At 42.2% G+C, this 26,264-nt stretch overlaps 1 protein-coding gene across 1 annotated transcript in view; it reads left to right on the top strand.

Annotated features, from left to right (window-relative positions):
- Positions 1–26,264, top strand: part of UTP20 (UTP20, small subunit (SSU) processome component, homolog (yeast)) — a 70,958-nt gene that overhangs the window by 7,101 nt on the left and 37,593 nt on the right. The window contains exons 2-24 of the mRNA XM_009894413.1: positions 459–539; positions 1,335–1,401; positions 1,599–1,731; positions 2,224–2,412; positions 3,909–3,990; positions 5,032–5,169; positions 5,554–5,709; positions 7,312–7,458; positions 7,968–8,066; positions 9,542–9,619; positions 10,298–10,476; positions 12,557–12,712; positions 13,209–13,297; positions 15,754–15,859; positions 17,099–17,249; positions 17,676–17,738; positions 18,065–18,223; positions 19,158–19,234; positions 20,096–20,175; positions 20,841–21,084; positions 22,061–22,264; positions 23,813–23,903; positions 26,000–26,085. Of these exons, the coding sequence (XP_009892715.1) occupies positions 459–539; positions 1,335–1,401; positions 1,599–1,731; positions 2,224–2,412; positions 3,909–3,990; positions 5,032–5,169; positions 5,554–5,709; positions 7,312–7,458; positions 7,968–8,066; positions 9,542–9,619; positions 10,298–10,476; positions 12,557–12,712; positions 13,209–13,297; positions 15,754–15,859; positions 17,099–17,249; positions 17,676–17,738; positions 18,065–18,223; positions 19,158–19,234; positions 20,096–20,175; positions 20,841–21,084; positions 22,061–22,264; positions 23,813–23,903; positions 26,000–26,085 (2,855 nt within the window). The remainder of the gene's footprint in view (positions 1–458; positions 540–1,334; positions 1,402–1,598; positions 1,732–2,223; positions 2,413–3,908; positions 3,991–5,031; positions 5,170–5,553; positions 5,710–7,311; positions 7,459–7,967; positions 8,067–9,541; positions 9,620–10,297; positions 10,477–12,556; positions 12,713–13,208; positions 13,298–15,753; positions 15,860–17,098; positions 17,250–17,675; positions 17,739–18,064; positions 18,224–19,157; positions 19,235–20,095; positions 20,176–20,840; positions 21,085–22,060; positions 22,265–23,812; positions 23,904–25,999; positions 26,086–26,264) is intronic.

The raw sequence follows: 26,264 nt of genomic DNA, 5'->3' as shown, positions 1-26,264 counted from the left end.
GGTGGGTGGGCGGGCAGAGTCACCCTCCCTGTCAGGCCGCAGGCAGGCCGGTATCGCGGTAGGCAACCGGCATAGCTTAATACGAAATAACAACATCCAGTGGGGGTGTTAGCCGAGGCGTTGCTTCTGGAAAAGCGAGAGCCGGGCCCTTTGTTGAGGCGCGGGTGGATTTCTCTGCGTCTTTCTCACCGTCTTATGGAGAGGTGTGTGTGGGCTGCGAGCCATGGTTGTGCAGAGCACGGGGGGGGTGGGGGGTGTCGGTCCTGCTCCTGGGCATTTTAAACAATTTTTTTTTGCCTTAAAATTCTGGTAGGATTGTTTACAGATTGCCACATACTGCCTGGCATCCCGCTGTTAGCGACGGGGTTCCTGTTTGCAGTGGGTGTGCAACTGAGGGGGACTTGGAAGGGCCGTTCTCAGAACTGAGCAAGAAACGTGTATGTCCTTTTGTTTTACAGTTTCTTACTTTTTCGGAGCGCTTAAGCAATGTTAACATCGATATTATTCATCGGATTGACAGAACTGGAAGCTACGCTGAGGTGAGAACAGCAATTGCAGTCGTTTTCTGAAATCACAAGTAGATGTGCTCCGTGAAAGGTTACCTTACAAAAATTGGAAAGAAGCTTCTGGTAAGGCTGCCTTCCTGCAGCCTCATTTCGTGCTGTGTTCTTTTTTACTTTTTGACCTGCCTCGCAGTACTGCCGTAGCAACTCTTTGACGGTGCCACCCTGATGGCTTCCATGTGGCTGGTGGGCTTGTGGATGTTTCTGGGTATGGGAGATGCTGCTGTGGCAGTCAGCAGTCCGAAGTCTGGACCTGCAAAGACTTACGGATGCTAAGCAGTTGCAATACTCGCAGCATGTGTATAAAGCGTGTGCATGTGTCTTTATAGATCATAAAGAAGGGTCATCTATATCTGTCCTATAGGTCATCATTGCGCATATAGTTCTTTGCAGGCTATTACCTCCTGGCCTGCTGGATTGTTCTTCTGAACTTCCCACTCAGTAGCTGTGAGAATGCCAAAAGAAATCCCAAAGCATTTGTGCTGGGTGGGCTATGGCTCAGCATCTAAGGCCAGTCAACAGAGGTCTAAAAAGCAATTACGTAAACAAGTCCTGTCACCAGAAAATATTTTCAAATGTGTTTTGAGTATAGAAAGAAAAGTCTTATTTTCAGGGAAAATCCATAGAACCTTTTGAAGTGAAGTCATCAAGATTTCTTGAAATATTTTTAAAATATTCAAGGCACTTGATAGTTTCTTCAGTTGAACCTCTCATCTTTGCAGGCTACATTCATCAGGGTCGGTAGCTATTATTTTATCTTTGTTTTCACAGGAAGTTGAAACCTACTTTTCTGAAGGACTACGGAAATGGAGGGAACTGAACCTCACCCAGCATTTTAGTACGTCATTTTTATTCGCATTTCCTGCTTTCCTTAAACTCTTAGAATATGTTTCTTCTGCATCCAGAGCCCAATGGGAGGTTTTCTGTTGACTTGGTTTTTGGATTGGGCTCTGGAGAGCTATTATTCTTTAACATCCTACATGTTTACCAGGAACTGGACTAGTGTTCAGGGTTTCTCTTTTGTGCCTTGAACAGTGCAATTCTACAATGAAGTGGCCAACAAATGCCAGTCCTTCAACCAGCTGGTCTACTACCAGAGTGCCATTGTGCAGAGCTTGAAGACACATTTGGAAGTTGAAGGCAGTCTTGCTTATCAGCCCCTATTAGAGTAAGTATATGGTGACAAAATGCAGTCAGAAGCCTTGACGGTATTACAAGTAAACATGAGTCCTGTTGTGAGTGTTCTTTTCCTTTATTATAACTGAGAAAGATAGAGCAAGCAATGCCCAGAGTGGTTGTATTCCTCTGATAGACCTTTATGGTTCTAAGTTTAAAAAAAAAAACCAAAACAAAACACAAACTGCAACACAGCAAGCAAATTAGCCTGAGTGCTTACTGAGTGTCAGACAGAATATTAATGTGCTTTGTTTGATGTTAATAATTCATGTCTTTTTGTTTACTATCTGCATGATTTTTTAAAAAATCTTAAGATTCTTGCTATCCACAGCTGCCTAATAGGTGATACTTAAATAAAAGCAGAAGTAAAGGTAATGCTGTCTTTCTTTCCAAAGAGACTGTGCTGGATTATGCAGCGTTTGGCTAGGTTTTTATTGATTTATTTTTGAAATGAACTAATACAGATGTATTTTCTGAAACACAGTTTAGTGGTGCAGCTCGCTCGAGATCTCCAGACTGATTTCTATCCTCACTTTCATGACTTTTTCCTGGCCATCACCAAGTTACTGGATACACAGGACACAGGGCTGCTGGAATGGTCTTTTACGTCTCTTTCCTACCTCTACAAATACTTGTGGAGGTTGATGGTGAAGGATATACACAAAATATACAGGTAAAAGGAGTGTTCAATGTCTGTCTTGATCAGCAGTTATTAGATGCTATAGGAATGTAAATGCCCCAGGAACACGTGGCTTAATGCTTCAGTATACTTGTTAGCATGCTTTCGCTGCCTTCTGAGAGACTTGGAAGCTTGTTACAGTTTACAGCTTCTTTGAAATCCTACTGACTTTCATGGGCCACTGTATCAGAGGGGGCATGTGGGTTGTGCTGCAGATTTGGGTCTTCGGTCCCCTTTTTTCCTGTGGGGATAGGAGAGGAAGCATCCATGTCAGCTGGGAAAACAAAGCTCAGAAAGACACTGGATTGTCAGAGTCGTCTTGGAAACCTGTGACCAAGTCTAAATTCAACATAGGTCTCTTGAGTTATCTGTCAAGTACCTCAGTCATAGTTGTATCACGTCTGTCTTTCCCAGTTGTAAACACCTAGACTTAGGACATTGGATGGATTCCTTTGAGTCTTTAGTTGTTACTTTCCCAGTATTTTCCCCTTTGTGTTTTTCTCTTTTTCCTGTCTGTTTAGTGAGGGAGCAGATGAGGTGTGCACAGTTTTGTATGCTTTGAAACTCCTTGCCGCAGGATGCTGGGGATGTGGAAGGTTGGCATAGGTTCAAAGGGAAACTGGCCAAGTTGGAAGGAGTTGACAAATGCATAGGAGCCACTTCTGGCTTGGGGAGTCCCTGAGCTGCAGGTGGTTAAAAGCTGATTTTATGTGTTTGCCCTGTTTTTAAACGTTTCCCAGGCTCTGTTTCTGGCTGCTGCTATAGACTGAATACTGGGCTGGACAGACTTGTAGCCTGACCCAGTATGACTGTTCATTCTTACACTGCTGTGGTAGCAGGGCTCTTCTTTTTGTCGTAGCCGGTGGGTCTGTGTTGGTTCCTCCCAATTTCAGTTTGGAACAGATGGCGCAAAAGAGGGGTTACAGATTTCCTCCTCAACCCAGCAAAAGCTGTTGGGCATATTGAAAAAACATCTGCTTGACTGTGAATCTGAGGCACCACTAGCTCTGCACTGAACATGTGCTGAGCCACCTGCAACTGTTACTGAGGCTTATGAGAGAACTGCAAGTATTTATCACCTCTGTAAATTGTATCTTTAGAAACTTTTAAGTGCACAGGAGAGCCTGTTGGCTTAACTGAAAACCAAATCTGGTTTATCAGAGCAATTTTGGTTTCACTTACTGCTGCTGATAATATATATTGAAAATCTTGATGCTGCAGCTGAATCTGTGTGGATCCAGAGATTTTAGAGGTATTTCTGAATGTGGCTTAATTTGCCTGGCATTGTCATTTGACCTTTGCAAAACTCTGTTCTTTATCCAGGGGCAGTGGGAAGGAATTGAGTTGAGGAAAGTGCTTGCCCTCTCTACGAGGACAGATTCTTAGTGTTTGTAAAAAGTGGCAGTGCAAACTGAAAGCATAAGTTTTAAAACCAATTGGTGGCAATTCTTGCATTACCTGTAACGGTGGATTATTTTTTGTCTTTCTAGCCTGTACAGCACCCTGCTGTGTCACCACAAACTTCACATCAGAAACTTTGCTGCAGAAAGTTTTGTCTTTCTAATGAGAAAGGTAAGTGAGGTGTTTTTACTTTGACACTATCTCCATTCTGTGGTGGTTCTTGGATTCAACGTGTAATACTAGGTTTTGTCCAAAGAAGGGATAACAAGGCTTGAACTGGCATTTGGCATGTCCTGAGTTGTGATTTTTAGTGACTGTTTTACTGAGAATGGCATGCACTTCGTATCAGCAGTGGCAAATAGGGGCCTTAGCACTCTGTTTTAAGAGCAGTTAAATTAAATGTCTGTGGTTGGTTTATCTTAAATTACTAGAAATGGTAAGGTAACCTCACAAAAGGGAGGCTTTCACTTATAAATGCACATTTCCTTACTGGCTTTTTCGCTAATGCTTTAAGATCTTCGTAGAACTGATATTCTTGAGACAACCTTTTTGCACTCTTGAAAATCAGAGTATATAACGTTCCCAGGCAGATCAATCAAGATCAGACAGCAGCCTTTCATGGAGTAAGGAAAGGGAGTGGTAGTTGTTGGTTTTTATTTAGTCAAAATATAGAAAAACCAGGATTCCTAAGTCAAGAGACCTTAATAAAGCACATTTGTTTGACTGGTTGTTTTCAGAAATTGCTGAACTTCAAGTCAAATCCTCAGAAATGGAGGGTTTTACAATCTTGGGCCAGAAGTTCTCGCAGTATTCCCAAGTGTGGTTATAGTTATGGATGACTGGATTCTGTGGTCAGCTGATACACATTTCTTTCGACACCAGTGCAGCAACCTTTGTGTTTCAGATGGGACCAGTTTAATGGTGGACACGTTATGCACACGTTTACCTCTAAAATCATAGTAATCAAAACCACATATTTCAGCTGCAGTTACCTCACTAGACTTGTGTACATCTTGAGGGGGGGTGCTGTAGTGACTGAATAGCTGATCGTTTTTCTCTTTTCAGTTTCCTTGTGTGGTTGCAGAAATAACGAGTTTGAACTGTTGTGGCAAGGCAGGACTAGGACAGTAACATGGTGCTGTGGAGCCATTTAATTGCCTCTATCCATCTGGCAGCTCTGATAACTTTTCTTTTTCCCCTCGTGTTTTGTAGGTCTCTGATAAAAATGCAATCTTCAATTTAATGCTTCGTGACCTGGAGGAGCACCCCAAGAAGGCGGAAGGTGTAGGACAGCTATTTTTTGAGATGTGCAAGGGTGTGCGAAACATGTTCCACTCTTGTGCAGAGACGGTAAAGACAAGAAAAGATTGCTGTTTTAAATGTTGCTGTAACGGACCTTTAGGCAACGCTCAGTGAAACCATTGAGTGTTGTCTTGTTCACTTCAGTGGATCCTTGATGAGAAGCATGCTGTTCATTGCTTAATAAGATCTGAAAGCCTTCTGAGAATATTCTTTGAGATAGGAAGGTTGTTTTTAGTAATTCCTGTGCAACATTCCTATATATTAAAATAGTACTGCTTGTTGATATTTCAGATTTTAAGTGATAGCCTGTAGTCGCTTTAGAAAGAGTTGCGATCACTGGAATATTTTAGCAGTGTATTGCGCTAACTAATTTTAGGATTGCTAGATTTATTTTCTAAGTATAAGGACGTGATGTTCTCTTTTCCTGTGCAGGCTATTAAGTTAATTCTGTTAAAGCTGGGGCCTATTACTGAAGAAGAAATTGAACTACCATGGGTAACTGTGGGAGAAGCCTTTGTGCAGATGATCAGATCAGCTGCAGTCCATATCCATAAGGAGCATTTTGACATTGTCTTCAAGTGCCTGGAGGTACACTGATTCTTTTATTTATTTATTCATGGGAGACTGAAAAAAGCTCTGTGTATTTACCAAGAAAAGTATTTGTGTCGTATAGGACCAGAATTTTTTTTTTACTGCTTTGGAAACATAAAGTACAGGGTCATGTGCATGGGAAAAATCCCACCCTTCTTTTGGAAGTTCAGAATGACCTCGGTGGCTGTGCTGTGCTGTGAGTGAGACAGGAACTGCTCTGTGCAAGACTTGGAGCTCCGTCCCACGTATGGGCAAGGTTTTGTAGGATCTGCCTTTACAGATCCAGACTTCACAGGACCCTTGCTGGAGTGGGAATGTTTTATGTTGCTAAACTAGGTATATTGAAGGTTCCAAAACTGCTTAGTGGTAGACAAGGGGAGGCTTTTTGCCTTGCACCTCTCTTTACAGCAGACCTGGGCTGAACCTGCAGAGCCAAACTTAAGCCTCAGAGCCAAGTACTGAAAGTCACAGTGTTTTCAGTCCAAGTGTTCCCTCCTTGCTGCTTGACGGTTAGACTCTGAGTTTTGAGGGAGCACGGCTGAGTGCTGTGGGCTGGGCTGTGTTGTGTCAGGGTGATGTAGAATGATGAGCAAGGGCCTGGCAAGATTTTTTTACTTACCTGATCAACATTTAGATGTTTTTACTAGCAATTGGGATTTGCTAAGGGGGATCAAAACCTCTTGCAACTGACAGCTGTGTCAGTTGTGCTTATCAGAAGGGTGAAATGGGAAACTGGAGGAAATGATACACGTGCACTTTAGGGTAGTTCTTCCAAGATAGATAAATAGCCCTATTTACTCCTTCTTGGAACTGCTACCCTGTGACTATCTATAGTTTCCTAGAAAATCCCATCCTCTTTCTTCTACCTCACCCAGTATGATGGCAGTTATTGCCTAAGTGTCATTAGCTACAGAATGGTTTGCCACTGGATGTTTTGTATCCCTGGGATCCAAGTCAGTCAGCATCTGCATTTGTGATGAAATCTTGGAAATTGGTGACATAATTCCCTTTATTTTTAATGAGGCTTGTTTTTTTTACCCTGGGAACTGGTGGGTGCATGGGGATATCTTGCTCAGAAGGAAATATTCCCGTAGTCTATGATAGTTCAGTGGGGGTTTATATTCCCTGGACAGAAGGGGACAGTAATAGGAGTGATCCAGAGCAGCTCCACTATCTGTTATAATGTAGATGATATGAGTAACCTTTCAGCATTCACATTAGCACAATGATGCATAAAGTGTAAAAGTACTTAAGTTTTGACAATTCCAGTGGAAGCTGGGTGCTTCCATACCATTGTGGGTCTGGGGCCAAGTATTTCTTTTTCTTCCTCTTTACTATTTTGTAAGCCTTGCAGAAGACCCTTATCTTGGGATGTATTTGTGTTTCTGTCCAAGGAATGTGGGATGTATGTTTTTACATAATGGGAATAACATAGTGTTTCTGCAAGGTTTAGTTTGTTGAACATGAATGAGAGAGTCAACGATAGTTTGTCAGGCAGATGAGATATTGCTTCTGTAGAATGCCTTTCAAATAGCAGTAAGTGAAACAGGGTCTGGTCATTTCTCTGAAACATTTAGCTTTCTTTTTTTATTTAAACAGGAATCACTCTTAGTCTTGCAGAGGAAAATAACTAAGGCCAACTGCTGTATGGCTTCAGAGCAGATGGAAAGGATTCTGCAAGCATATCTGGTCCTAGTGGAACATGCAAACGGATCCAAAGTCTCACTGCCTGAAGATGTCTGTCAGGTAGGTCAGACCATCCCTTTGGCTGATGTGCCCGAGAAGTGTCAATTGAATATGGAAGAGGTGTAGTCAGCTGAAGCACTCGTACACATTTCTGATGCATCAGCTGAGTGAACAGAGACATTTATAGTGAGTATTCCTACCTCTCTGATCCTGTGAGAATTTACTTTTGTACTGTAATGCTGGTGTAGTCCTCCTTTAAAATGAGAAGGAAAAAAGCAGGCTGCTGCTGCTAGAGACCGTGCTGAGCTGTGTAGTTCCCGCCACTGTGGAGGACACTTGGACCCCCATATCAATGGTAGAGCAGTTCTACCAGATTCACATATGTTTGACCCTCTTGGGTTCAAATGTCGGTTTAGTGCCTTCAAACTTTAACAGGATTATTAGGATTCAGTTCTGTGGGCTGAAGCTTAGAACATGATGCCCTCCTGCTCCAGAGACTGTTCAGATCATTCAGACGAGACAACCATTATCTTCATAGACAAACATCAGTTTTCCCTCTTTCATTTCAGATTTTAATAAAAATGTTGCGTTTTTTTTCCATTTCTGCATTCCTGTTGGCTGAGAATGTTTTCTTGCCTGATTCTTTGACCAAAGAAGCTATTGAGAAGGTAACAAAGACTACAGCTTGTAGCAGAAATCCCACAATTCAAGTTCCCTAGAGCAGGCTGATTTCAGAACATTCCACTTCAGGCTAGGAAATAGACTATAAGGTTCCCTTTAGCCTTTTTGCACAGATAATGGAGAAGCTGCCCAGTGCCTTAAATAACGTCTGCTGTGTTCTTGGGACTTCTTGACAGTCTCACACAGACTGTCAGCATAGCGCTGCCGTTGTGGCAGACATCTTTGCAATGAAAACCAGGCTCTGGTTCAAACACCTACAGCCTCTGTAGAGAAAGGAGGGAGAACAGAGAAGGGATATGTTCTGCCATAGATTATAAAGCAGGTCAGTGAGTTGGGCTTAATGAAAAAAGTACATTTTTCACTAAGCTGCCAAACATTTAGTCAGCATGGCTTAGCCTTGTGAACAAGGTTCAGGCAAGTGCATTTTGATTTAGAAAGCACAGGGACAGGCATATTTCAGTACTGCTGTTGCTCCTGAAGCATTGACAGGATTAACTGTACATTCTTACCACTATGCTGCTATGGAGTCTAATTCTTCAGTTTTCTTGTTGCAGTAATTTTGCAGTTTACAGTGTGGACCATAGTTGTGCCATGTATGTAAAAAAAAAAAAAAAAAAAAAAAAAAGAAAAGAAATTGAAAGTAAAGATGTCATATGATATACAATGGGAAAACAATGCTGTTGCAGTCGTTTAAAAAAGATCAAATTTCATCTCACCTTCAGTGTTGGCTTGTGTTGAAGTAAGATTGGTTCTGCCTGTGTCATGAGTCCAGTTTTGCTGAGGAGATGTGGTCCTTCAAACATTTGAGGATATTTGTGTGGGCTCCTGTTAAACTGGAGGAGCCTTAAGGCTGTCCTTGTCTTCTGAAGGGTCTGGGGAAAGGAGATCTGGGTGTGTATTTCTATGTTGCACATCTCGGTGTCGAGGAGCACTGATCCTTGGTATCTCAGAGGACTGTTCCTATCTTGGGTCCTTCAGAAGCACAGAGGTTTGCTCTGCCCGTGAAGGGGTAAACTTTGTGCAACCTGCTACACAGGCAAAATGTTGAGTTGAAAGATCTTTTGGGCCTACGCTTTTTCCTACCAGTTGGTGTGTCTATGCTGCAGTCCTAGAATTTCCGGCTTACATTTTCCACATCACACTAAAGAGATACCTAAGCTGTCTTTGCACAGAGCCAGGTGGGATCCAGCAGGGTTTGTTATGAAGGACTGTGTAAGCAGGGTTTGTTAAAAAGGGCGATGCTTTTCTGTACCTGAATTGTCACTGGAAAGAGTATTGTTGTGTGTGCCTGAACTAACAAGCTCAGCTGGCTGTGAAGAGAGCACCAGGCTGGGTGTCTCAGAGTTCAAAGCATGGTTGATTCATAAACCTGAAAAAAAAATGTCCTATGGATAATGGAGAGTTGACTATGAAATGTCTCTTGCTAATGTGTTCCTGTCAACCTTTCATTTGCATCTTGCAGGTATTTGCAAGTGGATTTGAACAGCGCTTTCTTTTGGACTTCTCTGAGGCGATGTTCACAATGAAGCAATTTGAGAGGGTAGGTGGAAGCTTTTGTGCATTTTGTTTATTTTTGTTGCCAAAAGGAGCAACTGTGAAATCCACTGTATATTTCCCTGCCTTCTATGCTGAAGCATTTTTGTGTATTGACATGATGTTTATTTCAACTCCTGGCATGATCTGGTAGGAATGAAAGAGGTTACTTATGCCATTGTGTTGAAGCTTGGTAATGGTGCTCAGGGTTGGAGAAGGTGACAGGTATCTGTGCTCACAAAAAGAAGCTTATCTGTTAGGAATTAACGGGGTGGGCTTGTTATGGGAGGAAGAGAAGGAGTTCTGGAGAAAGTAAGGGGAAATGAAGAATAGTAATGTCTGATAGGTCAGGCCTGGAACTGGTGATCTGGGAGGAATCAAATTAATTAAATGGAATAGGAGGTGAAAGTAAAATCAGGGATCTGGAATGTCCTGATGAGACTAGATTTGGGGCAAACTGAGTTTTTACATCAGATCACTGTTCCTGCTGGGGTAAGAGGATGTCTGTGTGCTGGTGACTTGGGGCACCAGGACTGATAAGTCTGGTGTTTTGCTGGCTCATTTTTGAATATTTGGATTCCTCTGTGGCTGGTGTTGTGTGGATTTTTGTGGATTTGATCATGATTAAAGAGACTTGCCAGTCCTTGACCTTACTCTTTTTTTTTTTTCCCCTGCTCCCTTTCAGCATTTTCTTCCATGCTTTCTGGAGTACATTGAGCATTGCTTCACTGGCACAGATGCTGTCACAAAGGATGAAGCGATGGCAATTCTGGCTAAACTCATTCTGGTGAAAGCAGAGCCTCCTACCATTGGTTCAATGGCATTTGAAAAGTATCCTCTTGTTTTCACTGAATCATCCGTCAGGTGAGACTTCTCAAGTTCAGCAAACACCAGGTGTATCTGCATGGCTGCAGGCCTGCAGGCACTGCAAAGCTACAGAAAAGTTGCCCCCTGGTATTTGCTGGAGTTGTCTAAATGGCAATGTTCTGGCAGATTTGCAAACCAAGCGATACGGTAGGATCCTATTTTTCTTTGTGAGATTATTTGAGAAGAGATACTGCTCTGGAATGGTTATCACTGATGTAAAAAGACCAGCGAGTGTTGCAGTAGGTGTGTGATGGGCATTTGTTTCACCAAGATGCATTCTTCATACTTGGGCAGTTAATCTTTGTAGTGAGTGCTGCAGTCCAGGTTGTCATCTTTACTAACCTCTTGCCTGTGCCCCTTCTTTCTTCCCTGTATGCATATGTCTTGTCCAGGAGTTTTCTTGGCAGCAGTACTATAGTCTTACCATTGAGCACAGCTGGGTGCCAAAGGGCATGTAATTAATCCAGACACAGCACTGTGCTGGCACAGCTTGACTGCTTCTAGTTGCAAAGCTAGCCTGGTTGCAATGAAGTGGTTGCTTTTCCCCTGGAGCCTCTTTGGAAAGATTTGGGGTAACCACTGTCAAGCACAGAATGACTGTTGCTAATCTGCTAATACCAATTGTTCTAATTACTCCAGCTCAGATAATTCGAAACTTTGATCTGCAGTGTGGTGACTTGTATTGCCTTTTGTGTAAGGTTTTCTCTTTCCTAAAAGCAATCCACTCTCTGGGGTTTTCCTATTTTTATTTAATAGAGTGGAGTTATTAGGGTTTAGGGAACAGCAGGTTCAGTCAAAAGAATTAAATTTGTGTTTCTTCCCTTGTTTTCTTTGTCTGTTCATCTCTCTGGATTTTCAGTGGTATGGAGTACATAGCTGAGAGGGCCTTGGTTCTACTTGAGACTTTTTAGTGCTCCTGCAATGTCAGTGGTAGAAATTTGGGCTGGGAAACATCTCAAGACTTGCATACTTCATCTCCTACCTAGGATGGAATTAGCAAGTCTTGAACCAGTCCTGAAAGATGTCTGACCAAATTGTCGTTAAATACTCCAGTTCTGGAGATTTCCAAGCTTCCCCGGCAGTCTGTGCCAGTACTTTCCTATCTGTATGGTTACAGAGGTCTTTAGTTTTTTTTGGTTGTTTTGTTTTTTTCCCAGTCCTCACTGTATGAGCTAAACTTTGTTTACTTCAGTTTAAATCCATTGCTGCTTATCTTATCTGCAGGGAACATAAAGAGCAGATTATTTCTTACTCCTTGTATCTAGCTTTTCCAAATAACAGGCTTTGATCATCAGAAACATCTGAAATCTTCTTTCTCTAGACTAACAATCCTAATTCATAGAATCATAGAATAGTTGGGGTTGGAAGGGACCTTTAAAGGTCATCTAGTCTAACCACTCCTGCAATGAGCATTCCTTGAGGTTTATCTCATAAATTTTGTTTCTTAAACCTCTAATGATTCTTGATGCTGTCTTTTTGTTAGCTTCTGTATTTCTTGAAGGGTAGAGCCTATGCAGGCTTCTAACTCTGGTCTGGCAAGCCCTGGGTGGAATGGAAAGGTTGCTGTCCGTGGGGTGTGAAGTACTCCTGATCGTATGTTCCAGTATGGACTCTTTCTGCCTGCAGATAGGCTTGTTGATTTGGGCTCAGCTTGTGATTCCTTTTAAGTCCCCAAACTTTTACCTCACTGGTTGTTTTCTGTCATCCATTAGTCTGTCTACGCCAGTGTGATCATGGTTTACTAACAGGAATCACAGCGACAAATCTCAGGTGCTCCTAGAGGCCTTATATCCTCATTGTGAGGATGCCCAACTGAGAACTAGTGCCTTTCCTTTTAGAAATGCTATTTGAACTTGAAATACAGACCTGACATTTCTTGTGGGCCATGTTTTGTGCTCCTCAGCATGACTAGATGACATTTTGGGCTGTGGAAGACATTAAAAAGAAAATAATCCCTTGCGTTGTCCAAGTCCTTTTTGCTGGAAGTAGCAAACATAATTTTGAGTATCATGGGAGGAAAAGGAACAATCTCTGATATGCAGTGGTGGGTTACTAAAAACTTTGGTTTTATTTTTAGCTCTAATACAAGGCAACAAACAAGTAAAAGACAAGGAGGAAAGGCAGAAGGACCAGTGTTGGATCATGTACTGTCTTTAATCCATTTACCAGAGAAGGAAGACATCACTGACCTTTCACAGCCTTGGGTTGCCTTGGTTGTGCTGCCACATATTAGGTAAGGGGTATTTTAAGATACCATTGTCATGTATTTCTGTAATACTGTCTAGTTTGCTATCTGCCAGAAATCATTGTACTTAAGGGAAAGACAATAATTACTAGCCCTAGTTTGGGGAAGCCGGGCTTAGAAGGTGAAAAAAATGCTGTGTGGAAATACCATGAGTCAATAGTAAAGTCAGGAATAGAATATCAGTTTCTTGATTGCCTACTTGATACATTTCAGTTTCTGTGTTTTAAGCACTGTCCTCTCTAGAGGACTAGACAGTATTTTTTCAATAATTATGATGTTCTTGTATGGAAGGAATAGTTGGAAAGAAGGTACAATGAATGCTTACATCGTGCATCGGAAATAGCAAAAATGGTTTGGTGCTGGTTTCAAACTTGGAGTGAGCTATCTGTAATATAGTGCAAGATGGATGTGAAAGAAAGCTTTCATACGTGTGTAGGTGTTAGTGTAACATAGAGGTAAAAGTCTTCCCATTTATTCTGGACAGACCAATGGACAAAGAAAACATTCTGCCCCGTGTGACAAGTTTTATAGACTCTCTCTTCACAGCCATTGACAAAGGAAGCCTCTGTAAAGGTCAGTTATGCTTATTTCCTGTTTATTTGCTTTCTGTTGATATAGAAAAAAAATATATATAAAGCAGTTTTTCTGATAACACAAAGCATGAAAATGAATAGCAGTAGCATTGTACCCACATTTATTGACCAGCTGAAGTAAAACTAGAAAAGCAAAGCTTGGGGGGAAACATCCTTCAAGAAATGATTTTGTATTTACTGTTGATAATAATAATGGGGTGGCAGATGTTCTGCAAAGTGGAGAATGGAGATAGTTGGAAAGGAAAAGAAGAAAGTGAGAAAAAAGAGCATGGAAATCAATCTAAACCAGACCCAGGCTGAAGCAGTCGAGTGAAGGAGAGTCTATTGATTCACAAGCTCCAGTTAGACTATACCAAACCTGTAGTGCAAAGTCTGGGACATGACCATCTCTCTGACCTCAGTGACAGCACCAATTCTAAAATGCTGCATATTTCTTCTAGGCATGTGTGGTGACTGGTTGTCTTCCCTCTCTGGCCAAAAAAACCCCAATGTTTCAACATCGTTTTCATTGGGCAGGGCAGTTGTTACTCAGATGGATTGCAAGTATTTGGCCTTATGCGAAAAATAAGCAAGCATTGGAGTGCCCCAGGTTCAGTGTTCATCATTCCTTTGTTTGAAAGAGTTTGTCTAGCATCTGGCCTTTTCCCTTTATAATCCCTTTATAAACATTACTAAATGTATCTGCCAATTTGCTCCGTTGCTTTTTCTTCTCTAGTCTTAGTTGAGCACGGCCCTTTTGGATTGAGCCCTTTCTTCTATCCTGTTTGTAGGGTTTGCATGCTGTTGTGATTATTTTAGTGGCAATGTACTTTTTCTAAAAAAGGAATACCCAAACTTTGGTTTTTTTGGGTTTCATCTTTGGTGGCCACAGTTGCCGCTCTGCGCCAGCTCTGTGCCCGTGCAAAAGGCTATTTCTGCCTTTGCCCATAAGAGAGAAGAAAAAAAGAAATGCAGCCTCAGTCGAACAGTCCTGCCTCCTGTTGCCCCATCCTACATTCTTTGCTTGATTTTCCTCACCCTCCTCCCAAACTAGGGTTCCTGGACACTTTCTTCATCCTCCGCCATTCTTTCCAGCTCCATGATCTCTACAATTCCTTAATCTCCTGCTAGGACTCCAGTCTTCTCTCACTGCCTGTGCAAGGTACACCCCAGCCCTGTGCTCCCTATTTGACCTGCATGGCCTGTGTAACCTGAGGCAAAGTGAAAGTCCCAGAACTGGGTGTTTTTCTGCAGCTGCTGGGGAGTGCAAGGAAGCTGGCTTGCGAACAGCAAGTAACCCCTGGCAGCTGCTTGGGGGTCACCGCTTGTATGGAAGGGCTTATCCTGTTGATCATATGGTTGTGTCCACAGTGAGGTGGGAGCCGCTATCTTTGTCCAGCACAGAGGTTCTGCTACCAAATTGTATGCAGATTATGGTTTAGGAACCTGTGCCCTTAACGCTATAGATGCAGAAAGCTTCATCCTGTCATTACTTGCTCTTTCTTTTCCTCTCTGAGGAGCTCCTTGCAGAGGTTAATGGTGAGCGGGATTTGGCACACACCTGCGGTGTTAAGCAACTTGGAATAGAGGGATGTTTTCAAAGGAATAAATGGGAATTGAATGCTCACTTGTTATTCTCCATAGCAGCTGGCAGTATGTAAGGAAATTATATCCTTTAAACAACTTTTTTCAGTTTGCCTGGTTTAGCAACAGTGTTTCTTCTGCTTGGGAAGAGAGGAAGGAAAGGATTTTTTTATTATTTTTTTAAACAGCCTACTTGTTAACTTTAGGAGTGGCAGGGGAAAGGAATTGCCCTTCTCCTTTCTTGTCTGGAAGGGCTTTGGCTCTCCTGTGCTTCTGGGAAACTCTCCATCTCTAAAGGAGGCTGAGAGGTTTAGGAAGGAGATGCGATTGCTGTAACAAAATTCAGCAAAACCCTTCCATTCACTAACAAATATTCAGCCTTTAAGTACATGGGACAGCTTTGAAGCTCTCATATGGTAGTTGCGGAAGTGCCAAAGTTTATAGGCACCTGTGTGGTAGCATCGGTATATTTTTTTGCTTCTATTTTCTAGCATTCATATCGATTTGGGCAGCGTTTCTTCATTTCCGAGTGCCATTTGTAGCATAGAGCTGTCTGAGACATCTGCAACAGTGCTTAGCTCCAGATCTCTGCTCCCCGTGTACGTGGGTGTGATGGAAACAGATGCAAACTGGGAGCTGCTCACAGCTTTCAATGCTGGCTTGCTGGAGTAGGCATTTACTTTGACAGCCAGAGGAGCATTTCCTTTATGGGTTATGATAATGGTTAGAAAATACACACGCCAGATCTGGGATCCATGTGTTACCCTATTTCTGTGACTCCAGCCATTTCAAGATGGGCAAGCACCATACAAACACAAGTCATTTGAGAGCTGAGTAAATATACATGCTGTTCTTGTTCTCTCTTTGCTCCAGGAAGCCTGTTCGTGGCCTGCCAAGCTGTAAGTACTCTTCTTAGTTTGGCGGAGTCTTCTGAAATACTCCATTTGTTACCTGTGGAGCGTGTCAAGAGCTTGGTGGCGTAAGTAAACTCTGCCTGTTCTGTGATCCTTTGTGATTCTCCTTGGTACAGCAAAGAGTTGGCTTTACCTTTGTGTAGGGGCTTGTTAAATGCCTCTTTGTGTGTTACCCGTTCTGTTAGGCCAGTGCATTGCTTCAGTGTTGGGGTTATGTAAGTAAGAGTGTTGTAGGCACTGTTTGTTTGGAGAACCAGGTAGATGTAGTGCCTGTTCGGTGACATTTTCTCTGCCAACTGAAGCTTTCTTAGACTGCTGCAGGGTACTGTGTCTCATAAATTGGTTCTAGTTATACAAAGGAGTGCTACGCTTGCTAACTGTGTCATACATAATAATGATAAAAGAGACAGGAATAGCTTTTTCTGAGTTGTGTCAAAAGCCTGAACTTCTGCAGTCTGCTGCTGGTGTTGGGATTCCACCATGTCCTTACATACCTCTGTGTGTGCTTGCTCCATAGTGGGAGGAGGTTTTGTATGCTCCATTTTATTTATTGTAACACTAATCTACTCTACAATTAGCACACATAACTAAGTGGCTGGAGGGATCAAGGGAGACCATTGATTTCTCTCTGGCAAATGCTGCAGAACTTGCTGTCCCCCATCACTATTGAGCTGGAGCATCTCCAAGTCTTTAGTAGCTTGAACTTCAGAACATCCTGGTCAGTTAGGAAATCATGGTGCCCTTGTCTGAGGCTTGATGGAGATGAAGCAGCTTGCCCAGATCAGGCAGGAAGTCTTGGCAGGGTGCTTCAGTCTAGTGTTTTTCTGCCAGCTTTGGGCACGGGGTGTGAAACCCACTTGGAGCAAGGGATGTAAGGTAGCAGAAAGGAGGCTTCCCTGTGGTCAGGCAGGACTTCTGGTGTCTCACCTAAGCCTGGATTATTAATTTTCTGTTGAAGTTGATCATTGACTGGGCACCTGGGCAGTAGCAGCAACCTTTGTCTGACCTATGCAGATTTGTTTTCTGTAGCTGTGTGTGGATCCAGCCTGCTAGCTACAGCTTGACAAGCCTGATTAATACAAAGGAGGAATCTCATGCCTCTTGGGTTCTCATAGGTGATTGCGCTTTGAGGCTGCAAGCCAGCGTGCTGGTGAAGTCTGACTTCACTGGCCTGCTGGTGCCAGCAGAATCTGAAGTTACGTGGAATTTTCCCTTGATGTTGTTATCATCACTACTGCCTTAGTTTCAAATAATCTGTATTGTTGCAGTGCTCTCTATGTGCTAATAAAACACTGTTGTTTTAGCACTTTCCCTTCGGACCCCTCTGCGTTGCTGCTAGCTGATCTCTATTACACGAGGTTGGCATTGTGTGGCTGCCAGGAACCCCTTTCCCAAGGGAACCTGATGGACTTGTTTGAGAAGTTGCACCCTAATATTTCCACAGGTGTTTCCAAGGTAATCTACTTTCTTGAGCACGTGCAAGGTAATTTGTATTTTAGCAATGCAATTTAAGTAAACTGAGTTAAATGACAAAGGCTAAAGGAGAAACAGGAGACTAAGTACAGCAATTACTTCTGTAGTGTCTGTTTAGGACTGTGTCCACTTCTAAGAGGCTGTTGCGGGGCATGAGTTAACAGAGGTTAACTTTTAGCTCTAGGATGCTTTCCTCTTCCCTAGAGGTGAATCAGAACAGGAGCCTAATGTATTCATTTTGAATTGCCTGCTAGACTGCAGGAGCTCATCTGTTTCTCAAGTTCAGGAGGACCCTAGTGAAATCGGTCTCCTGTGCAAAACATTAACCTCTGCGTAGCTGTGTATGTGTCTGCGTATGTAGCCTGCATGCTCCAGCATGCTTCTGATATATGTTTCCACTTTGGGTAGGTCCGACTATTGACTGTCCGAATTCTAAACCATTTTGAGAATCCACCTTCTACACAGATTGAGGTAGGGCTAAAACGTTTCATTTAACATTTCAAACCCATCTGTGTTTGATGTTGTCTGTGAACTGTTTTCCCCTTTGCAGAAAAAAAGCATGTGTCTGACAGACATTGTTCTCTGCTTTTGTACTTTCACATTCCAGTTTTATCTGTTTGTTCCCCTGCCTCCTGATGTTTTCAGATTTGTGAGTTTTGATGCCTAAGTGGTGGAAAACAGAGCAAGTCGACTTTGTTCTTTGGTCCAAAATGGCTGGGACTCTGTGTAGTGTTGTTGAAATACCTTTCAATGAGAAAAGGATACTCTAACAAAATGCATGTCACTTGCTCGTTCAGGGTGATGGCACAGGGGAATTCCAGCCAGTATTTGCCATATTGCTCCAAGCAGAACTTGTACCAGCAACAGTGAATGATTACAGAGAGAAACTCCTCCATTTGAGGAAACTAAGATGTGATATAGTGCAGTCTGCAATACCAAGTGGATCTTTGCAGGAGGTAAGTAGTTATTGTCAAAAAGCAGTTGTCGCATTCCTTTATTCCAATTGTCCTTGGTACTATTGTGTTCTCTTGGATATTTAGTAGAACAACAGTGGTGTCTAGATAAATGACCCACAACCAGATTAATCAGTTTTTGATATCAGGGAAAGGAAGGCAGATGATTCCAGGGAGAAGTGAGTTGTGAGCAAATTTAAAGTCATGACCTTGCCGTAACCTCAGCATGGTTGAACGGTGGTAGGACCCCCATTGGCCACTGGAGAGCCTAGCCTCTGGGTCTTGCTGCAGCATGAAAATCTTGCATATGTGTGACTGTTGAATCTCATCTGCTGCTGAGCTAAAGGGGACCTTGCTTTCTAGGTATTGGAAGGGTCACAATTTTACTAGTTAAAAGATCACAGATTTGGTGGGAGGGATTTTTTTTTTTTTTTAATTATTTTTCTGGCTGTTGCTGTACCTGTATAATTTTTTTACCTTGACTTGTAAGCTGCTGTGAGGAAGAGTTGTAGGTCAGTCACATAGGTCAGCAAGGAGCCAATCCAGAGGACATGCTGGCCTAGTGCAGTGAAGACTCCTCAGGGCAAACTTTCCTCTTTCTGCGGTCCCTAAGGCTGCTACAGCAGCCCTGAAGTTCGAGAGGGAGGCAAGCAATCCAGATCATCTGCTGTGCTGAACTGGTTTTTACACATTCATATTATGTAGGTATGGTGACTAGATCTCAGTGCAGCTTACAGTAAATGGGCTCTAGATTTCCTCATGCAGCTACGAGACAAGGAATGATGATGTCTGTGCCTTGCTTCATTACTTGTAGTACTTCTGAGAACTTCTTTGATCAAGGTTTCCTCTTTGAGAGGAGGAAAGGCTAGAGGAGGTTTGTTGGTCTTTAACTATTGTTTTTTACATCTCAACGTGGTGGTGGTGTATGTCATTCTAGGTGCCTCTTCGGTATTTATTGGGAATGCTTTATATTAACTTCAGCCCTCTCTGGGATCCTGTAATTGAACTCATAACGTGAGTATATGTGGTTGGATACTGCAATCTGTGGTTGTCTTAGAGAACATTCCTTCCATTGTTCTGTGAACAAAAGCTGAGGTAAAAATGTCCAATTTGGAGAGATCTGTGCATTAGTACCTTCATGTGAAATCTTCTGAAATGAATTTGAGTTTTCAAATAAATTGCAACTTTTTAACTTAGTTTCTGATTTTTCTTAGCAACAAATATAGTCAAATAACATCAGAGTTTTGAGTCAAAAGTAGCAGGATTTGATTAGCATTTCGCAAATGCTGAAAGGACCAAGAAGTACCTCTCAGTTTCTCCATCTCTGACTTTTCTGTCCTTACTGGAAAACCTCTAAATCCTACTGAAAAGTAGGGAAGACTTACCATGGTGACAGCTGAGCTAAATACTGAAATCAGTGTCTGCTTTCAGCATGACTTTATCTTCTTGTTTTTTCCCCCTCTGTTGTATGGTTAAAAAGGATGGGATTTTCCCCTTCAAACTAGCGAATTAATAAAAAAATATTAAACCAGCTCTTCAAAAGATACATCCATGCTAATTATTCCTTTGGTTCTATATGATGTTACTGTACAGAAGTCAGTAGAAAGCTTGAGAACATTTTTACTTAATTTGAGTTCATTTGAAGTCATGAGATACAACCAGATTATTTTAATAACAGTTGACATTTTGGATCCATGAGTAAAGGCAAAGGTTGTGCTACAGCTGTGTCGTGCAGATGTCCTGTCTTCGGACACCCACATTAAAGTATTAATGAAAGCCTCTGATCATGTTAGTTGTTAACATGCCTAGTGACGCGTGGCTTTTTTTTTTCCTTTCGTTTTCCTTTTAATTTCATGCTGTTTTATGCTTTGTTAGTTCTTATGCAAAGGAAATGGAGAATAAACAATTCTGGAAGATCTTATATGAACATTTGGAGAGGGCTGCTACCTATGCTGGTAAGGCATGTTGTTATGACAGTAACCCAGCTAATTGTGAATGACATGACTGTGTTCTTATGTGCCCCAAAATTTACACGTGATGGGGCAATTCGGAACCAGGGCTCTTGACTACCAGCATCATGTCCAGGGCAGGAATGGAGAGGCTTGGGAGAAAACTGCTTCTCTTTCTATCCTAAACACCAAGAAGTAAATAGAAAAGGCATCTGTATTATAGGAGGGAGTTGCAGATTGTGGGAAGCCATGCAGCATGCCATGCTTAAGGCTGGATCTGCCCAGACTTATCAGGAGCAATGACAGAACCTGTATAATGGGGTTGACCGTCTTTCTGCTCCATAGATTCAGTGGAATACCTGCAAACAGTGTCTTTTCTTGGGTGTGCTCTTGAGGTTTACCTGTGGGTGTATGGAATCTATGATTTCACAACAGAGCCATGAGTACACAGCCATTTGTGGACCTCTTTGTTAGTTTAATTGAGATGTGTCAGGGCTGTAAGGCATCCTAGAATACTTTCTAAGCAATGCGGGTCTTTCGGGACAGTGTTAAATACAGTTATCTAAACAGGTACGTGTCACCAAAAGTATTACTTTCATAATGCGGGACTGATACCTTCCTACTGGCAATTATGAAGTAACCTGAAAAGATTTTCTTCATCTGTTCTATAGAAATGGAGCTGCAAAATGAGCTAGATGAACAGGAGGAAAGCATTGCTGAAACAGAACGTGAGAAGATGCCAGAAGGAGGAGTGTGGACTGTCTTCCTAGAGCAGCTGAGGACTAGAACAGATTGTACTGATCGGCTGGACCACACAAACTTCCGTTTTCTACTGTGGAAAGCACTGGATAAGTTTCCAGATAGAGTGGAGCCAAGGTCAAGGGAACTTTCCCCACTTCTTTTGAGGTTTATTAGGTAAGTAAGATTTATTTTCCAGGTGAGATGAGAGGACACGTTGCTTTCAATGTGTTGCCGAGCTTTACGACTATTGCTGTCCCATTATAGATGTAGTTTCCTGAATACATGGCTGATGAGTTGTCTTTCCAGTTAAGATAACCTTTTGATATAAATGTGGATTCTGTTAGAAGAAACATCACAGAAGAAGCAGGCTGAAATGAAACTGGCAGTACGTTTCTGCTGCTCAGTCTCTCATTTATTGACTTGCCACTGTCACAGCCTCATTACTCCCATTAGGGAGTGATTTTAGTGGAAATAGAGTTCCTTTTTCTAAAAATGAAGATACGTTTTGATTTGGAATCACAGAAAACCAAAATATTTTCTCCTGAGATGGGGAAAATACTGTTTTTGTTAGAGGCTGATTCAATTTCCTGGTCCTGGAGGGAGAGCAGTGGTGTGCTTGCATGTGTGAACGTATGAGATAGTATGATGCACGTGGGATAGATGTGACCTTATGGCAGGGGAAAGTTTCTGGTATTCCTTTTCTATGGTGAGAAAACCTACGTTTTGCTTGCCTTCCTGGAAAAATTGAACCATACTGTAGTTAGGTTAGTTTCCTCACGTACTCTCACACTTCCATACTCACTGTTCACCAGCCCATTCCAGCAAACACAACCCCCATGCCCTCCACATAACCTCTTTACAGACCTCTAGTAATTTAGTGATTCATGTCTGTTCTCCTCTCCACCAGGTACCTCCAGTCTCCTTTAGTGTATGTGGTCACTGCCTTATTTCTGTGCAACTTGTAGGCAAAGAAGCATATACTTGCTGAAGTATGCTTCTTAGGGAATTTTTAGCCATATAGTGTCCCAAGACACTATAATGAGAATGGTGGATTGTGGAGTTTCTAGTTTTTCTTGCCCTGAAACCCTGAAAAATGCTATGCTTCTTAATTCTTTCCTTCTTTTTTTTTTTTTCTTTCTTAAAAACCTAGAAATGAGTACTACCCAGCAGATTCATTAGTGGCTCCATCTCAGGATCTTAGAAAGAAAAGTAGTGGTACAGTAGCAACAAAAGAAATACCTGGTGAAGAAGTGAATGATGTTGCTATGGAGGAGGAGGGGGAAGAAGAAAAGGAAGAAGGGGAACCAATTACTGTAGGTCTACCAAAAAAGAAAACAAGAAGAGCTGCTGCTAAGTAAGTATTTTTAGTTTTGCCTTGCTAGTGCTTTCATGGAAAGGCAGATTCAGCAGCTCATGTTGAGATAAAAGCTAAGCTTATATATATTTTCCTTTTTCTTCTTTTGCTTGCACTTCCTAATTTTTCAGTGGATTATAAGAACTTTAGAGTCAGAAACTCTGCCTGCACAGTACTAAACATCCAAAGACCCTACCCAGGTTTTATCATTATCTCACTACCTGCTGACACACTGTGGTTAGTGTTACTTTAAGCAAAAATTTTGTGGTATTCTGAAGCCATTCTGAAGTTTTTGAAGGCTGTTGTACCTGCATTCCCCTGGCTTCTCTGTGTGTATCTGTTGGTCTTTTAAAGCCATGGGCATTTCCAAACACTTTGAAAAATGAAACTATTCGTTTATGTATTTTAATATTGGGATTCTACCGTTGCCTACCTGTTATAAAGCTTGGTCCCATTTTTCTTCATAGGAACAAATATTTTTATTTGGTGGTGCTTTAGACTGAAGCTACATGCTATTGTTGGCTTGTGTCTGTAAATTAGCAGCAATTAAAATATAGTGACAGTCCAAGATTTTATTTTTTTTTTATTGTTTTGTTTTGAACTTCCATCTCAAAATGTCCGTGTACTTAAGTGGAAACATTAGTTCCTGGCAGCAATAACAAAGGCATAAAAGATTTACCGGAGGTGTGTTAATGAGTTCTGCAGTGATCTCCCTTTGTCTTCACCCTGGATAGTTCATGCAGTCAGGCCTGTGCCATGGCAGGAGAACTCTCGTGGAGCTGCTCCCTGCGGCCCGCGAGGTCTGGCTGAGGCAGTGGCAGGACCAGTGCCTGCCCCAACCTTGGTGTGGGGTTGCTGGAAGGCATGGTACTCATCCTTTGGCTGAGCCCAGCCGTGGAGGAGGGCAGCCCAGCCAAGTGTCTGGAGAGTTTAGTTTAAAAGTACCACAGGGAGCAGCTGGGTGAGGGCAGCCTTGGCCAGCTGCACACCACATATGATAGAGGAGATCTCACGTCTTCCTTATCTTGGTCACCTCTCTCCCCTTCCACGAAGTGGAGGTAGGGTAGATGTGGGGTGACACGGCGACTTCTAGAGGCACTGACTCCCATCTGTGCTTGCAGCCTGGCATAAGTCCAGCACAGTCTGTGGCTAAATGCAGCTCTTTCATGTTGATGGGAGTGAAATGGGTACCAGTTAAGGACAAGAGGCAAATTCACCTGTTTGTTGTTCCAGGGTGGGCTGGCAGAAGGAAGTAAGATACATCCTGACTGTTTGTATTCCTTTCTCACCAAAAGCTGAGCCCATCTAGTGCTACTGAGGAAAGAGTCTTCTCTGTGTAGTGAAGTGAGATCTGGGAGGAGCTGCTTAGGAGAGGGAGCAGGATACCTCTTGCTGTGTCTCTGAAATGGAGACTTATAAACTTGGGATCCTCTTGTGTTGTTTTTTTCTTTCTTGTTAATCAGTTTTAATGAAAGTTCCCCATTTGTTTATGATAACGCAGGATTGTCTCTTCTGGTCATTTAAAAAAACATTTGTTTTGTTTTACAGGCAACTAATAGCGCACTTACAGGTTTTCTCGAAATTTTCAAATCCTCGTGCGTTGTATCTGGAGCAGAAATTGAATGCATTGTATACCCAGGTAATGCTATTTGCTGGGTTTTAGAATTACTGTTAATAAATGAACTCATCCTTATTTGAATGCAGTGTCTGAGACTGCAGAAGCCTGTTGTTCTCTGAACCCAGGTGTGATAGCTGAAAAAGGAGCTGTGCTTGAGAGGGCTTTGCAGCAAGCTTCACTTGAAATGAGACCCTTTAGCGAAGACCTGCTTGAGATACCTGGCTTAGTTTGCCAGGAGTGGCTTATGGAAATAGATCTGGCAGCTGACAAGTAGTAGTCTTTGGCAAGGTGGAGGAGTGGCTGTAGAGGGAGCAGCAGGATCTGGAAGAGGATTTTGAATCCAAAGCTTGGGTAAGACCCAAGGAGATTTGTCCTTGTCCTGCAGTGTTGTGTCTACAAAGAATATGGTCAGTGTGAACAACAGATCGTTTTGCAGCAATTGTTCTTTCCATATTGTTATGGTCTTAAATCTTTCATCGTTTCTCATTGTGATTTGAAGTACAAAATGTGGAAAATTCAGGATCCTCATCCTGTCCAGCACTTGGGGAGGGGAAGGGCAGTCGTGGCCATCGTTATGAAAAAGCATACTTCTGCAGAAAGAGAGAGGAAATACATATATTTTGTGTGTGTATGTGTGTCTCTCTCTGGTGTTTATTTGTTTGTTTTTAGTGGCTGGTGACACTGTTCTTTTGCCTGTCATGGGCATATGCATTGTCAGTGCACAGTGTATAAGGCACTGTCAGTATCAACAAACTTGAAATTGAAGGTGAACAGAGATTTGGTGAATAAGGAGGGAACACAGATTAAAGAGCAGAGCCTAGATAATGCCTGTCTACCAAAAGTCTCTTCTAACTTTAAGTAAGGGAGGTAGGAAAACAAATCTAAGAACAAATGGGATGTGACGAGTCACAGTCTGTAAGAATGGCATAAAAAAAGAAAACAAAATTTCTTCTTGAAGAATATTCCATTGGATAAGATTCCCTTTTGAGGGATTTCCCTGAAGGAATTGTCAAAAATATGACTCTGAAGAGGGATTTTAAGTCTTTATCCTGCTCTCCTTAAAAGGGTATTTTATTCATTTTACTGTGTTTTGTGGGTTCACAGTTTGTGGATTTGTTCAGATCATTGGGGTTTGCTCTAATTGTTCCCAATTTGTGTTCTCGGTGGTTGTGGTCAGTGGTCTGTAGAACTATATTAAATGGTGCGAACCTGTTACTTCCCTGGGTTTCCCCGGCACCCGGTGTGGGAGTTGGAAAGTTGGTTCATTAATCCCCGGATTTGAGAATCTCTAATGAACATCCACTCTGTTTCAGTCAACTTCAGAATCTGGCTTAGGAAAAGAGTTGGTCCATGTGTTTGCTTGCCTGTATTCTTAGGAAAATACCAAACAGACGTGTACAGGTCAAAACAGTGTGTGAAGAACAACCTGACAACTCTTGTAGAGAGTTTACTTCATCAATTACTCTTTGCCATTTCTGTGTCTTAGCATATGTATTGTCATGGCTGGTGTGTCTGTCTGGCATAGGCACATCATGGTGAAGTGACCTTTGGTGATTCTAGCCTGTGCTGTTTGGTAGGAGACGGAAGAACTGATAAGAATGCTGCTTGGGAAAATGATCTATATTTCTTAGTGCCTAGGTTATGAGGAGTCATCTTCAAGAGATGGGAAATCTCAGTGAGACTTTGCATATCAAGTGCGTATCAAGTCTTATGAGTTTGTCACAGGAAAGAAAGACAGGTGTCTTGGGATGCTTTGGGTAGTCTGCTTTTTAATCCAGTCTTCCCAGATATAAAACTGGTAACAGATTTTGGAGGTTGAAAATGCAAGCTGACAGTGGTCTAAAAGACGATTATGAAAAAACAAATATTGTAACTATCCTATGGAGTTGGGAGGGAGAAGTATATATGAACTACCAGCAGCCATGTCGGCTTTTTATAAGTGACAGTTGTGTATTCGCATCTTGGCTTTATACTGGCAACACATACATCCTGTTTCCGTTCTGATAAGCTAGTCCAAAACCTGCTTGAGCTTGGAGCCTTTGGGTTGTTCTACTATTTTCAGTAAGCAATTCTGTCTCCTAGGTAGGGACTCATGTTCTTTCTTTTGTCATTTGCAGTTACTGTCCCATCAAGACCAGAATGTACAAAGAATAGCTCTTGACTGTATAATGACATACAAGCATCCCCACCTACTGCCATACAGGTAAAAGCTTTTATATTTCCTTAGTATTGGTGAATGAGCCTGCTGTCATATCAGAAGCCTGCTTGGGGTCAGTTGCTTCAAAGAGAGCTCCTTACCTGTATTTGTTGAAGACACATGTATAAATTTTCATTTTAGCCAGCTGTATATTTTCTATCTAAAACAAGAAATAAGGCCTTGAG

Source organism: Charadrius vociferus, unplaced genomic scaffold (assembly GCF_000708025.1).
Source record: "Charadrius vociferus isolate BGI_N301 unplaced genomic scaffold, ASM70802v2 scaffold871, whole genome shotgun sequence".
In the NCBI taxonomy this organism is placed as follows: domain Eukaryota; kingdom Metazoa; phylum Chordata; class Aves; order Charadriiformes; family Charadriidae; genus Charadrius; species Charadrius vociferus.
This window is presented reverse-complemented; position numbering and strand designations above follow the sequence as displayed.